This window comes from Ictidomys tridecemlineatus, chromosome 12 (genome assembly GCF_052094955.1).
Source record: "Ictidomys tridecemlineatus isolate mIctTri1 chromosome 12, mIctTri1.hap1, whole genome shotgun sequence".
Taxonomy (NCBI): domain Eukaryota; kingdom Metazoa; phylum Chordata; class Mammalia; order Rodentia; family Sciuridae; genus Ictidomys; species Ictidomys tridecemlineatus.
In genome coordinates, this window is record NC_135488.1 from 33,556,740 (window position 1) to 33,571,843 (window position 15,104).

At 51.1% G+C, this 15,104-nt stretch overlaps 1 protein-coding gene and 1 long non-coding RNA gene across 2 annotated transcripts; both read left to right on the plus strand.

Moving 5' to 3' along the window:
• The first annotated feature begins 2,884 nt into the window (after positions 1-2,884).
• Positions 2,885-4,776, plus strand: LOC144369186 (uncharacterized). The gene is made up of 3 exons (XR_013428675.1): positions 2,885-3,086; positions 3,323-3,528; positions 4,603-4,776. It is a non-coding gene; the product is annotated as an uncharacterized LOC144369186 (long non-coding RNA).
• Positions 4,777-4,862: 86 nt separating this feature from the next.
• LOC144369185 (ral guanine nucleotide dissociation stimulator-like) lies at positions 4,863-13,850 on the plus strand. Its single transcript, XM_078028375.1, has 6 exons — positions 4,863-6,612; positions 7,695-7,809; positions 10,112-10,212; positions 10,379-10,495; positions 11,470-11,584; positions 13,479-13,850. The coding sequence occupies exons 2-6, from the start codon at positions 7,791-7,793 to the stop codon at positions 13,682-13,684; spliced, it is 558 nt and encodes a 185-aa protein (XP_077884501.1). The 5' UTR covers positions 4,863-6,612; positions 7,695-7,790; the 3' UTR covers positions 13,685-13,850.
• The last annotated feature ends 1,254 nt before the right edge of the window (positions 13,851-15,104 follow it).

Here is a 15,104-nt window from a genome sequence, read left to right on the forward strand (position 1 = left end):
AGAGGCAGGATTGAGTTTGGCCCTAGGAGGAGGTTGGGTAAAAGGCCAGTGTGAGTTGGAGGGCCTGGGCAGATAGAGAGAGGCCAGGGCACACCCCAAAGCCTGGAGACTGCACTTGATGTCCAGGGTTGTGAAACACCACCTCCCCTCTTACTCACAACTGAGAGCAACGGGCATTGATGAGTTCCGTTTGTGTGCGGCTGCATCCAAGGTGGCTCGGCTAGGCACCTCTGTTTCCTTGACTCAGGAGGCTGGGAGTCCAGGCTCCACTGAGGCTCGGCTGGGAGGATCGGACTCTGAGTTTATGCCTGTGTTCCTGGTAGGATCCATGTTGGCTGAGCCTCAGTGTTTTTGCAATGAGAGGATGGGTGACTGTCATGTCTTTATCACAGGACACACTTGCTAAATGGATTTGTTTGCTCTGGGGAGGAAAGAGAGAGAGGGGAGTGGTGCTGGAGACAGGGATGCAGACAGGGGTCATGGACTTGGCATAACTCAGTCTTGGAGGTGATATCCCATCACCTGTACCCACTTCAATTCCCATGAATGCAGAGGCTGAGCCCCCTTGAGGTGAGGGGTGAACCGGTTCTGGGCAGCAGGATGCTGTGGTACCTCGGAGTCTCTGTGAGACCCCAACACTAGACACACTTGGCCCTTTTGAAATCTTAGGAGAAGCCTTGGGAAGTTGTATGGCAGAGGGGAGCAGCCTCTGCATCTCAGTCCCCTCCAACTTGCCATGGTGTAGAGAGGGAACTGCAGCCACGATGGGACGGACATTGGCCACGTCCCTGTGTGGGACACAGGCCTGATTGAGTTGGGGTGCATTCTTTGTCTCTGCCCTTCTTGTGATTGTCCCATCTCTACATTTGTGCTTTAGCCACCTGTGAGTCCCATCTCTGGTTTCAGAGAGAATAGAGGGTGTTATGGGCCAATAGACACAATAAACCCTAGAGATTAGATGCTACCCTACTTTCCAGAAAAGACTGGGCACACCATGAGTTGCACAATGATGGGACCAGGGTCCAAAAGCTGCTGAGAGGGAAGGACTAGTTGTGAATGCATTTTTGAAGGCTCCAAGCTGGAACTCTAGTGGCACCAAGCAGGGCAGATGCTGGTGGGGATGTTTGGGTAGTTGTTGGTGAACACCTGCGCACCTGAGATGTTTAGGCATGGAGGAGAAATCAGCAGCTCATAGGGCTTTTGAAAGTGGTCTTATGTGAAAAGAGGCTCAGGTATGGGCACAGGAAATGACATCATTGCCTTGACAATGGATCAAACAGAACATGGAACCCTGGTATCCAGGCACCCACTTAACTGACCAAGCCATCCGAGCTCATTTGGTTGGAGAAACTGGAGTGAGAAGGATGTTCTCCTGTGGTTGCAAACAATGCCGAGCCTCAGGCTCCCAGGAATCTCAGGGGGGCCAACTAGCCCTTTTGTGGATGCACTGGGTGAGGCTTCATCTTAGACACCAGAGCCTCTGGCGATTGTCGCAGAGGAGCTCAAGAGTAACAGTGAGTAGCACAGGGCAGGTGAGCCCAGCAGGCCCTCTAGTCTGATCCCTGATGAATGGCCCAGGACTCCTATTCTGACTGTGTGTGTGTGTGGGTGTGTTTGTACTGATGGGAACTGTCCCATTGTGCTTTGACTCTAGTGTATTGGCACAAGTCATTTTTCTGTTTGTCACCATATCCATTTTAAACCAACATTCTTGGTCCCAACCCAGGGTGAAAATGATGAGAACACGGAGGAGCCCGTCAGGGTACAGAGCCTTGAACCTTACAGGCAGGACCAGCTTAGGAATGAGCTCCTGCCTGTCATTTGTGGGAGGAACCTACATTTCAGCGGCAACATGGGGTTAATCTCCTGGGATTCCATCCCCACCCATCAGGTGCTGGATCTCTTGTTCCCAAGGTAAGCACCAGACCACCAAGCCCAAGTGTGTAGCCCCCTCATGCCTGGGTCTTGGGGCTGCCATGTACCTCTCAGGGACCCAAAGTTTTGTGATACCTAATGAGATAGAGGACCACACTCATAGTGGAATGTCAGTCCCGAATGGGACGAGTCCTGGAGGTGCCTGCCACAGCCTTGCAAGGGGAGTGAACTCCGCTCTCAGGCAGAGAAACCATCCTGACTCCAGCTGATCCACAGAGGTCCGTGGAGCAGTCCCCACACACTGGGCACCACAGCTCAATGGTGTGCACTGAGCTCATTCCCAGGTGGACTCAGCGAGGCCAGGTGGTCTTTCTGGTGTGATATTGGCTTTGTGAAGAACGTAGATCTGTGCCAGAGGCGTCTCAAAACTCAGGCCTTGGGAAAAGCACTTTTGGGTTAATAAAGACATGTTAATTTCCATAGTGGGACAGAGCATCCTAGCTGGGACATAGCTGGACAGGGGCTTTGGACATGGCGGCTCCCACACCCAGAGATATGTGGGAATCAGCAGTTTGGGCTCATTCACTGATGAACATGGAGAAAGCACCCACTGTGTGAAGACACGTTTCCAGTCACATTTCATAATTTATTGAAAAATAGGGTGCAAATGACTGCCATTGTGTCCCTTTTCATGGGGGTCAGCCTCAAACCGCAGGTGCCATGAGTACATATCCTACATGTGACTGCATCCCTGACTCCATGGGGCATAAGTGCACGTTGTCCTCTTCAGTGACTATGGTGGACCCCTGGACCAACTTCAACATGGAATGGGCTTGGGGTCAAGAGGGTGGGCTCTTTTTTCCAGAATAGGGACCTGCAAGGTGATTTGACTTGGGAAGGCTGAGGAAAGACTGCTCTCCCCAGTGTAGGGTCAGAGGTTTTCTCTGGAGGCCGTGGTGAAGGCAAGGCCAGGGTTTTGCTGACTCCACACCTTCCTCCCCACAGTGCCTCACCTTCCTTCCTGGGGACCTGGGTGAACCTCTACTCCGAGGCTTCCCATCAGCCTCCAGGCTTTCTGAGTCTGCAGCAGCTGCTATCCATGTGGTTCCTGCTGGGAGGCTTGAACCTGGAACACCAAGCACACCACCTCCTGGCCGCAATTGGAGATGGCAAATCAAGCCAGGCAAAGCCTGAGAGCCAGGCGGACTGTGGTGAGTACCTAAGGGTATATGAGGAAAGGTCCGACTGTTGTCCCACTGCAGGGAGTCTGTATGCCTGGTGTTGGGCTGGAAATTAGGACAAGCCTTTGTCCATTCAGGAAGTGACCCCAGTCTGCAAAGAGGTCCTGTGTGGGCCAAGGGCCTGAGTTCTTCCTGGCAGCAGAGGTATTGTCTGTCTGTGGGAAGGTCAGGGCAAGGCAGTCATGTTGGCATCTTTTCTCCTCTAGCTACAAGCTCAGTTCCTGTCACGGCTCCTCAGCCAACCCCAGAGCCAGAGCCTTCTCCCAGGGAAGGGGCAGAGCCGGAGTCCAGGACATCAGGGGTCTCTACTCGGTCCTCCCCAAGGCCCCAATATAACAAGCGGATGAGAGGCAGGTGCCTCATTCACGTCTACCTGGAAAAGGAAAGGACAACACAGTATAGGAGCATCCTGGTGAGTCTTCGAGCAGGGGAGTCTCCTGGGAGCCCACAGTGGGGAAGACGGGAGTCCACAGCAAACACTTTGGACTAGGCCTGTCTTCTTGAACTGGAGCTTCTGGAAGGTCAGGAAGGAGAGCAGAAAGTGAGGAAGAGAGAGGCGGGAGAGCAGCAGCATGCCAGGTCTGGGTGCGAGTGGGCCTGCGTGTTTTGGGATGTGCAGGTCAGAAGTGCAGGAGTGAGTGCTGGGTTCAGAGGAGGTCAGAGAAATATCGAGGGTACAGGCCATCCTCTACTGACCTTGGTATTGAGGAGGAGTATATTGAACCGTGGAGGTGTAAGCAGAGGAGTTGGCAGTCATTTTCTTGTGTGTGGGAGGGGATATGTTGCTGGTTGAAGGGAAGGGAGCCATTGTAGAATGATTAGGGTGGGTAGGTGTGGGTCACAGAGAACTGGGGGCCTTGGAGGGGCCCATTAGTGTCCTAGTTTGCATGTATGTGAATAGAGATTTAGCGGCTCTCTCTGCAGAATTTTCCTGGGTGTGGAGTATCCATCATGAGACTCTGGTGTCCACCTCCAGGGGAGCCATGTTGAACCACTGCACCTGCTGGGTCCGAAACTCCTGACACCCTAGCAAGCACTGACACTCTCGAGCCCAGCAGCTTCCATGCCTATCATTAAAGAGTCCTAGTGTGTGTTGTGCCCTGGCTGTCAGGACCAAAGCACCTAGGGTTTGTGCCTGGTCCACACAAAAATGCAGCTGCATCCCAGACCAGAGCAGGGATATGGAAGTGCACTGGACCATTCCTCCCATCTTGATGGGACTAGAGTGTGTCTGTACAAAGTCTTTTGGTCCTTATTCCCTTGTCCCTGTAGGGCATAGCAGGTTGAAGCAAACTCTTGTACCAAGATTGGACTAGAGGCTCATAGGAAGACCCCCACATGATCACATGAAGGCCTCAGGTAGCAGGGTATCAAGATGGTGCCCTTGTGTTGAGAGCTCACTTGTCTCTGATTGTCCTTGAGCACTTTCCTCTGGGTAGCTACTCCCAAATTCCCTCTCTGATGAGCTTTCTCCAACCCTGCTCAGGTGACCTGCCAGGACAGGGCTCCAGTCATCATCCGCAGGGCCTTAGATGCACACTTGCTCCAGCAGGAGGACCCAGAAAACTACGAGCTTCTGCAAATTCTCTCGAACCATCAGAGTAAGTGGAACCATCAGAGGGTAGGGAGCAGTGAGTCACAGTGGGCTCACGATAACTGGGAGCCAGAACACAGTGTGCATTGACCCAGTGCCCAGGATGAGTATGGTGGGACTTGTGCATAAAACAAAGTGTAATGATGGGGCATAAATCTGCAGGTTCTTCATGTTCCCCAGGGGCTGTGGACCTGCCTATCATGTGTTCTTTCCTTGGCCTGAGGAGGCATTGCAAAGCTATTATCCACAAGGGGCCAAGAAGAGAGGCTTCTTTGTCTTGTGTCAAAGAAGACAGACAACCACAGGGTGCCTACTTTGGTGGCCTTTCCTGACCTAGATGAGTACATGAGAAAAGCAGTTCAATGAAGAATCATTTCTGGCTTCCAATCTTTCTATTCATTGCAAACTGAGTTTACTTAGGACCAGAGTCCATTTCTAGAGAGAAGAGTGTGGTAGAATAGAACCCTTCACAGCTTGTAAACTCTTCTTGGAGAGAGAGAGAGAGAGAGAGAGAGAGAGAGAGAGAGAGAGAGAGAGAGAGAGAGAGAGAGAGAGAGAGAGAAAGAAGAAGGAGAAAGAGGAGGAGGAGGACGAGGAGGAGGAGGACGAGGAGGAGGAGGACAAGGATGAGGAGGACGAGGAGAAGGAGGACATGGAGGAGGAGAAGGAGAAGTAGAAAAATGAAAATAAGTTGAAGGAGGAGACCATGAATAAGAAGGTCAAGATGACTTTAAGAAGAAGCATGAGGAGAAGATGAAGAAGAACAAGAACAAGAAGGAGAAACACAAGCCGAACAAGAAGTATAACAATAAATTAATTAAAAATGTGAATGAGAATTAGACTCATGAGGAGAAAATGCAGAAGTGGGGAACTCAAGAGAAATATATATCTCTGGATGGCACAGCCCTGCTGTGGACATCCTCCACCTACGCTCAACACACCTCCAAACCATACCCCTCCAATTAGTGTAGCCCTGTATGAGTGGATGAATCCACTGGCAAGGTGGAGGCACCCACCATCAAGTGCTTTTCCCCAAACCCACCTGTGATCATTGCTGCAGTGGGGAGAAAACCTTGAACACATGAGTCTTGGGGGACCAATCTAGATACAAAGTGTAGCTGTTTGTCTTTGGTGGGTCCAACGTGAACTAAGAGGGTCTGGGGTACAAGGGGCTATTTCCTTGAAAGGTGTTCCTGTAGGGGACCTCCTGTGCATAGAGGGTCCTCAGGGAGGAATCAGTGGGGAGTCTTTGGTGCAACAGTAGCTGGATTCGGGGGCTCTCAGGTCTGTGTGTGAGACCTGAGCTGGCAGAGGCTCTCAGTTGTGGGGGATGTTGGGTAGTGTATTCCTTGAGTGTCACCTACCACGCCTCTGCCCCTGCCTCTCCAGAGCTGAGGATCCCTGCTGATGGAAACGTATATTACGCCCTGGATGGCAGAGTGGATTATAACTTTCTTCTTCGGGAAACAGCTGCCAGCAAGTTGTTTAAAGTCAAGCCAAAGGAGGTAAACAGCCACCTTCTTCAGTCTTTACTCCTGGTGCCACTCCACATCCTCCAAGGGGACAAGAACCTCAGGTTCTGGATGGATGTTTTAGAATGCCCACAGAGCCAACTGCCAGGCTGGGTGGGGTGCAGGTGCTGGGCTTTGCTGATGTTGTCATCCCCCACAGTTCTTGGAGCCTTCTGTGGCAGTGGCATCCAGGATCCCAGCAGCTGTGAGCAGCAGCTCTGCGGTGGCTGCAGGACCATTGCCCCAGGCCACCCAAACCAATGAGTGGTGCGTGAGAAAAGTCACCAGTAGCAGCTCCTCACTGCTTCACTCCAGCGACCAGGTGGAAGACAGCCGCTTTGTCCACGTCCTCCTAGAGGGACAGAGCCTGAGGGAGACAAAGCGCATCCTGGTAAGCCCGACAGCAGGGCTGCCTCCTGGGTGTCCCCACAGTGGAAGGCAGGAGACACAGCTAACCCTGGGGCTGTGGTGGGAAATTAAGAAGAGAGAGGTCAGTCTTAAGGGCTTGACCTGAGTGGGGAGAGCCTCAGCATGCCCAGCTGCAGCGGTGAGTGGGCCTGTGTATTGTGGGTTTGGCAGGCCAGAAGTGCAGACGGAAGTGCTGTGGACAGATGAAGGCAGAGATATGTCCAGGGTGCAGGCTGCAGTGCCTAGAACTTGGTATTCTCAATGAGTGAGGTTGGAGCAGAGGAGCTGGCAGTGACTTGTCACATGTGTAGGAGGGGGTGTGTTCCTGGTGGCAGGGAAGAGAACCTCCTTAGCATGACTAGGTGTGAAAATTTGGGGTCGGGATCACCTGGGGGGTCATGCCAAACTTCGGAATGTCAGTCTTTGCATGTATGTAAATACGGAGCTAAAGGGGTTCTTGGCAGAATTTCTATGGATGTGCAGTAGACACGCTAATGCTGCAGGTGTCCAGCTGCAGAGGAGACATGTTCAGTGACTGCCAGTGCTGAGTCAAGTACATCATTAGAACCAGACCCGCACCGAGCTTCCAGAGCCCAGGGCCTCTCCAGGCTATCATGAAGCACTCAAGTGCACACTCTTGTATCTGAGTCTGTTTTGTGTAGTGGCAGTCAGGACCAAAATTTTCAGTGCATCTGCCTCTTCCACCCACAAAGGCAGCCTGCATCCCAGAGCACACTTGGTGCGCAGATCCCTGGCCCATTGCTGTCATCTCAGTGAGATGAGAGTGTGTCTGTGCATAGGCAGTTTGGTCCTTTGACCTGAGTGGAATGTGGCTCCCCAGGGGGAGGGGAGATGGCAGGTACAGGCAGATATTTGTACCAGGATTGTTCTAGTAGCACGTTGCAAGAACCCAGGCGGTATATGGAGGCCACACTCAGGTAGCAGGATAACAAGATTGTGCCCTTGTATATGTAGCTAACATTTCTCCTGAATGTTTGACCACAGTCTTCTGGGTAGCTCCTCTAAAAGCCATTCTCTGATGACATTTGTCCCACCCTGATCTAGGTGACGTGTCAGGAGAGGGTGACAAGCCTCATCCGCAGGGCCTTGGACCAAAATTTGTTGCAGCATGAGGATGTGGACAACTTTGAGCTGCTGAGAATGATGTCTCTGCATGACAGTAAGTAGGACAATCAGACAGTGGGGAGACATGATCCACAGTGGGCTCAGGATAACTCACAGCCAAGAGAAAGTGGGCCTTGGCCCTAAAATAGCCAGAGTGTGGTGGGCCTGGTGCAGGAAACCAAGTGCAGTGATGGGCGTGTCCAGTGTGGACGAGTTCAATGAGGCCCCAGGCGGCTGCTGGACCTCTCTAAATGTGTTCTCCCCTGGACCTGGTCTGGCAATGCAAAGCTAATATCGATGAGGGCAAGGCAGAGAGAGGCTCAATCTATCATCAGTTTGGTTTATGGATCACTGATAAGGATACCTTCAAATGAAGAGGAGCAGAGCATGGGTCCTGATTGGATCAGCATTGCTATGGACGGAAGCCGCACAGGTCCCAATCCATGGCCAGGATATGAGAAGTCCTGCCTACTCAAGAATGTCAGGATTGCAGCAACTGGGAACAGGACTCAGTGAAGAGGAAGTCAAGGCCAGGGGACAGCCTGTTTGGATTCTTTTTGGAACAATTCCAAGTCCTCTGTGCCTGGGTGCCCATCTCCTGAAGATATCAGAATGGCCAGGTTATTATTCCTTCCAGCAACAAAGAAGGGCATCTGAAGAACAGAGGCCACAATGCTGAGCTGTCCACAATGCCAGTGCTCTTTCCTTTCTTGTGAGCCCGACACTCCTAGCCTCCACCATCCCAGCCTGTCCACAGTAGAACCCACCATCTGTCGGGCACGTAAGTGAGTTTTCCCATTTTCACACACCGCCTCATTTGAGTTGGCTCTGTCTCACACATGAGGAAGACTGAGGTGCAAGGAGCTGGGCAAGGGGCAGTGTCTGCGAATCTCAGGGACTTGGGAGGCAGTGCAGGGGGAAGGGGATTTCCAAACAGCCTCAGAAACTTAGGGAGACCCTGTACCCAAGTAAAAAGGCCTGGGAATGGTCTCAGTGCTTAAGTGCCTCTGGCTTTATCCCTAGTAAAAAAATAAGCCAGTCAAAAGGAATTACCAAACCGAGAATCTACAAAGGTGATTTCAGAAACAGACTTTCAACCCAAGCATCAGTTGAGAGCAGGCTCCAGACCAGGGGAGGTTTGTGTGTAACAGACATCAAAAGGGAGGACTACGGGGGGCCTGGAACCCACTAGGTGTGATGGCATCTATGCCTTATGGCAGGAGGGTGGCAGTGATGCTGGCCCTCTCCTAGATTTTGGAAACCTTGTTTTCATTGGGGAAGCTTTATGGAGGTGGAATCTATTTTAGCAATCCTGGTCCAGATGAGGTGCGGACTTCCACAGGTAGAAGCCTATCCAGAATGCGGTGTCTGTTATTCAGTCTTTCCTCACTGTGACAATGACCAAGAAAGGAAGTCACTTGTCTTTGGTCTTGGTTTCACTCCTGGCCATTGATTGAGAACTGATTTCATCTTGGACTACTGAATGGAGGCTGCATCTGGGCAGAAGAGTGTGATAGATTTGAACTCCTCAGGACGCCCCACCATTGCCAGAGAAAGAAGGAGAAGGAGGAGGAGGAGAAAGAGACACTCCTGAGTGGGGAGAGGATCACACGATAAAGAGCAGGAGGCAGAAGAAGAAAAAGAAGGAGGTGAACAGAAGGAAGGGTGGAGGGAGATACACAAGAAGAAGAACAAGAAGGAATCATGTAAGAACAGGAAAAAGACCCAGAAAGAACTACAAGAAGATGCAGGACAGAAAGAAGAGCCAGAAGTAGAACAAGAACCAGAATAAAAGTACCAAGCAGACAGCTCCTGATGAGAAACAAGGGGAAGGAGAGCGATCCTAGAAAACAATAGAGTTCTCCAGGGCACCACCCTGCTCAAGTCCTCCCATGTCCATGCCCAACACACCTCTGATGGATACCACCTCCCCTCCGTGTATTCATCCATGAGTGGATTCATCCAGGGCAAGGGGATGAATTCGCCCACCATCCAACGCTTCCCTGAATGCCCATGTGTGAGCATGGCTGCCCTGGGGAGAAAGGCCTAAGCACAGGAGCCTTTGCCAATCCTGATGCAGATCCTGGCAGTGTCCCTTTGGCAGATCCAACCTGCACTGAGAAGTTCTGGGCCCAAGGTGCTGTTTCCATTGCCAGGTGCTCTTTTGGTTTAGAATCCTGTACATCATCTTCTCCAGGGAAGAATCACTGAGGGAGTCTTTGGTGGCACTGTAGCTGGATAGGAGGGCTCTCAATTCTGGTGCAGGCTCGCCCTGGCGGAGACTCTCAGGGGTTGTGGGTGTTTTGTGGTCTAATCCTTGAGTGCCACCTAACAATTCTCTCCACTTTGCTCTGCAGAAATCAAGGTCCCTGACCACTCACTGATGTATCTGTCCATGAATCCACAAATCAAATATTATTTCATCGTGAGGAAACGCCGCGAGGTCAAGGGAAAGGAGGTAAACACCTACCTTATTCAAGCTGTACTTGTGCTGCCATTCCACTCCCACCTGGGGAAATGAGAAGCCTGAGCACCTGGACATATGTGCTAGAAGCCCATAGAGCCAACTGACAGGCTGGGGTGGCTTTCTGTTTCTGAGTTTGCTGATGTTCCATCCCCCACAGTTCTCAGAATCAACCTGCAAGTCCTCCAGGCCGCTTTCCCACAAGCAGGTGGGAGACACCTGCTTAATTCGTGTCCACTTAGAAACACAAAGTCCAAAGATGGCCAAGACTGTTTTGGTAAGCCTGGGAGCAGGGGTGTCCCCTGGTGCTTACACCTGGGTGGGGAGCAGACACTGGTCCAATACCATGAACTACTCATGCCCTCTTGAATTTGGAGCTTCTGGATGATCAGGAGGATAGATGGGAATCAAGAAGGAAGAGGTCAGTGTGAAGGGCTGGAGCTGAGATGAGGGAGAGCAGCAGCTTGTCCACCGCCATGTCTGAGGGAGTCTGTGTGTCAGGTGGCAGCATGCAGTCCAGAAGGGCAGAGGCAGGTATGGGTGACAGATGAGAACAGGCCAGGACCTAGGTTGCAGGTTCCTCTGTATGGGATGCTGGCCTCTATGGAGCAGGACACCAGTATGAGGTTCTGCATGTTCCTTGAACAAGGAGCTGAGAGGGTCTCTCTGCAGAGTCAGTATGGATGTGGAGCAAGCACACTAAATGTCCAGGTAACCCAATGACCACCCTTGGCGGAACAGGTGCCCTCGTACACCCCAGCCAGCACTGAGCCTCTGGAGGCCAGGAGCTCTCATGGCTCTCTTTCGTCACTCCTGTGTGTGGTCACGTTCCTGGGTCTGATTTGGGCCCTGGCAATCCAGACCAAAGCCTCTAGGTTTTGTGCCTAGGCCATTCCCAATGCTGCCTGCATCCTCGGGCAGACCTAGGATCTTGGAGGCTATTGTCCCATTCCTCCCAACTTGTGGGATGAGATTGCATCTGTATGCAGGTAGTGGGGTCCTTTCACTTGGAGAGAAGTGCAGCTCCACAAAGAGCAATGGCAGGTCCAGGAAGTCCTATGTACAAGGATTGGGCTAGTAGCCTATGGGAAGAGCCCACGCGATGAGCAGGAGGTCAGCCTCAGGTAGTAGGGTCATGGATGTTGCCCTTGTATTTAGAGTGGAGGTGCCTCCAGAATGCCCCTGCCCACTGTCCTTGAGTAGTCACTTCAAGGCCCATTTCCTGAAGGCCTGTCTTCCATGCTGCTCCAGGTGACCTGCCACGATCGGGCTCCTGTCGTCATCCGCAGGGCCCTCGAGCTACACTTGCTTACTCAGGAGAAGCCGGAGGAATATGAGCTGGGCCAAATCATCTCTCACCGTCAGAGTAAGTGGGACAATCAGATGACAGAGAGCAAGGGTCAGGATGTGGACTCAGGTCGACTCTTAGCACCAAAGAGCAGTCTCTGACCCCCAAGAACACTCCAACACGGTGTGTTGGGCTCGTGCACAAAGCCAACTGCACTTCTGCTGGTGTAAGCTCTCCAGGTGTTTTGGTATACCCCAGTGGCTAGTGCGGCTCCCCACCAGGTGCCCTGCCCAGGACATGAAGACGCATGCAAAGCTGACATCATTGAGGAGTGAGGAGGAAAGCCTCTTTCCAGGAGCAGTATGGTTCTGTGGTCTGAGATAGGAGTGGTTTCAGAGGAACATGGGAATGCATGGGCTAAAGATGGAACTGGCATTTTGTGGACTGAAGCAGTAGGATTGAAAGCCTTCTGTGTGACCAGAAAACCACTGCCTGGGCAGAGCATTGCCAAGATTCTAGCAAGCAGTAACAGGATGAAATTGGGAAGAAAACACAGCCTGGGAGACAGCTTGAATCATCTGTTTTTGCATCAATTCCATGGTCTTCCGCACCTGAGTCCACTAGCCAAGGAGTGATCCCAATAGCCAGGTTATGATCCCTAACTAGAGTCAGATGAGGGCTTCCTGAGCACGTAGCCACAGAGCTCATCTGATAATGATGTCAGCGCTTTTTCATTGGTTGGTTGGTTGGCTTTTGTGAGCCAAACACCTCAGCAGCCATTATCCCAGCCTATGTACGCTGAAGACCACCATCCCAATGAGTTCTAGGATCACTTGTCTCCTATCTTAACCTTCTGTTAGGTTAGTAGAGTCTATGGAAGAGGAAGTCAGTCTGGGGCCTTGGTAGCCTAAGAAATTCATAGCAGAGATCCCCACATCCAACCCAGAAGGGATAGAGAACAGGCTCTAGGTTAGAGGAGGGCGACAGGAAAGAGGTGTTCAGAGGAAGAAGAAGCTGGCTGTTGTATTCCCCCACTCGGGGTCATGGCACCACTGGGCCATACACCATGTCGGAGGGAAGCAGTCCCTTTGCTGGTCTTTGGAATCATTGTTCTCAGGAGGGCAGCATTTGGAATGTGGCCTCCATTCTCAGAAGCCTGGTTCACATGGAAGCAGGCTCCACCAACGCAGAAGCGTGGCTCTAATGTGGTATCCGTGCTGGTCAGCCTGTCCTCACCGTGGCCATACTTGAGAATCCTAGGCCTTTTCTCTGGGTTTCACAACTTTCTCTTTGGTTGTGCACTGAGGCTGTCCATAAAGCTCTAGTGTGTGGCAGTGGAGAGCTCCTCAGCCCTTGCCACAAAGGCATAGACTGGGAGAGAGAGAACAAGGCTGGGAGAGAGGGAGAGAGAGAAAGACGGAGAGGAGAAGGAGGACCTCTACTTGGAGAATGAGGATTCAGTGGAGCCAACAGGGACAAGGTACTGTTGCCCAGGGCGCACTCCTGTTTAGGTCTTCCTCCAAGCATGCTCAACCTTTCTTCCAGTCCCTCCCACCTCCCAGTAGTGTATTCATCTTGAATGAGAATTTCATGTTGACATCAGAGCACTCACCATCCAATGCTTCCTTCCAAACCCACCTGTGAAGATGGCTCATGTGGGGTCTGAATCTTCGGCACTTTTGTGGGAGATTTCAGATGCAAACCCTAGTGGTGTGCTTTGGCAGACGCAAGAGGACCTGGGATGTTTTGGAGTCCAAAGCCTTTGGTAGGAACAGACATTAGGTCTGTTGAAGTGCTCTGCCTAGTTCTTCCTCAGGGAGGACTGTGGAGGCTGTCTTGTTGGTATTGGTGCTGAATTGGAGAGCTCTCAGGTGTGTGGCTCAGTTCGTTTCTGGCACAGGCTCTCAGATGTTGGGGTGTCCCAGGGAGCACCTCCTGAGCCACCTTATTTTGTACACCCCTCTCTCCCCAGAGCTGAGGATTCCAGCGCAGGCCAATGTATTTTACGCAAAGAACCCTCACACAAAACCCAACTTCGTGCTGAGGAAAAGGAGCCTCTCCCAAAAGAATGATGAGTGGATCCAGCCTCAACCTCCCTCTCGTCCTGCAAAGAAGGCTCCAGCCCTCCTGAGGATGCTTGCAAAACCATTCTGCTGCTGTGTGCCTGGGCGGGGCTGAGGCAGCCCAGGAATATTTACATTGATTACTATTTGCTTCAAAGTTTGAATCTATAGTTTGCCATTGTCTTTGACCTTGTTTAGTAACACAGTTGTTACTCTATCCTGTATTTGTTGTTCCCATTAATATATTATTATTTTAAAATATATATGTTTTTGTTACCTGATCTACTGTGATGATTTGTTACCTGATCTACTGTGATGGTTTTGATCAAAATTGTGCATTTGATGATAATGAATGCCATGCATTTAGGAACCTGTAGACTCTAGACAATGAATGAATGTCTACTGTTGCATGGACTGGTCTGCAGAGTCCTGTAGCATTTGAGCTTGTGTGAGGGCTTCATAGGGCTTGCAAAAAGTCCAGGTCAGATGGTCCTGCATGAAGCTTAGCTCCTAGTGGTCTCCTCTACAGCATAAGGGCCAAGGAGAAACCCACTTCCACACAGAAGATGGGAAGCTACCTTATGAAGGTGATCGTAGGTGTGGGACCCTCTTGCTAGGACCCTTTTTCTATTGGGCCAAAACTGTGCTCTGAATGTGATTGCTGAGAAGAGCTTGGAATTTCCTGATTGAAACAGTTCATGCAAGCTGCTTCCACTTGCAGGAACAAAGTGTGTTCTCGTTGAGCACTTTGGGGTGTCCCAGGTTGCACTAGAGTGTGTCAGAAGCACTTGTAATGATTGGCATTCACGGTTTCACATTGAAGCCTCTGTGCCATCTGTCAACCACTGATGGCTGCAAGTGGGTACCCTGCCTTTCAATGAGTTTTCTGAAAAAGTAGGAGTTTTGAAGAACTGATCTTCTCAGCATTCCCCTTGCCTCCCCAAGTTGGGTGATGTCAATTATACAGGCTTCCTTGGGAGCACACATTTTATATTGAGCTGGAATTGGACTCTGGATGCGATTGCTGAAAATAGCTGGGGAATGGGAGAATGGAAGCTGTTTGCTGCAAGCAGTTTCAATTTGCTTTGTTGATTAACTTTGTTGTAAGTGAGCACATGCTATTTTTTTTTCCTGTGGACCTAGAAGAATTCAAAACTGCTTCTTACAGGTGACAGGCATGCTTACACATTGAAGCCTCTGTGCCATTGATAAAAAAAAACAGTTCACTCATGTGGGCACCTGCACTTCAAGTGAATGTTGTAAATGAGTGTGACAAATGGATGTCAGTGAGACTTTGGAGAACTGATCTTCTCAGCTGGTCCTCTTTTCCACTGCACGTTGGTGATGCTAGATTCAAGAGATCTCTTTCTGGCACCCTTTGTGTTTCATGCCTGAACTGTGCTCTGAAAGTTCTTGAGGAGAACAGCTTAGAAGTGCAGAAGTGAAGCTGTTTGTTGAAGCAGCTTCAAGTGGCACAAGCTAACTTGTTCTCAGTGAGCACATGGGGATTTTCCCTGGTTGAAGCAGTGTGAATG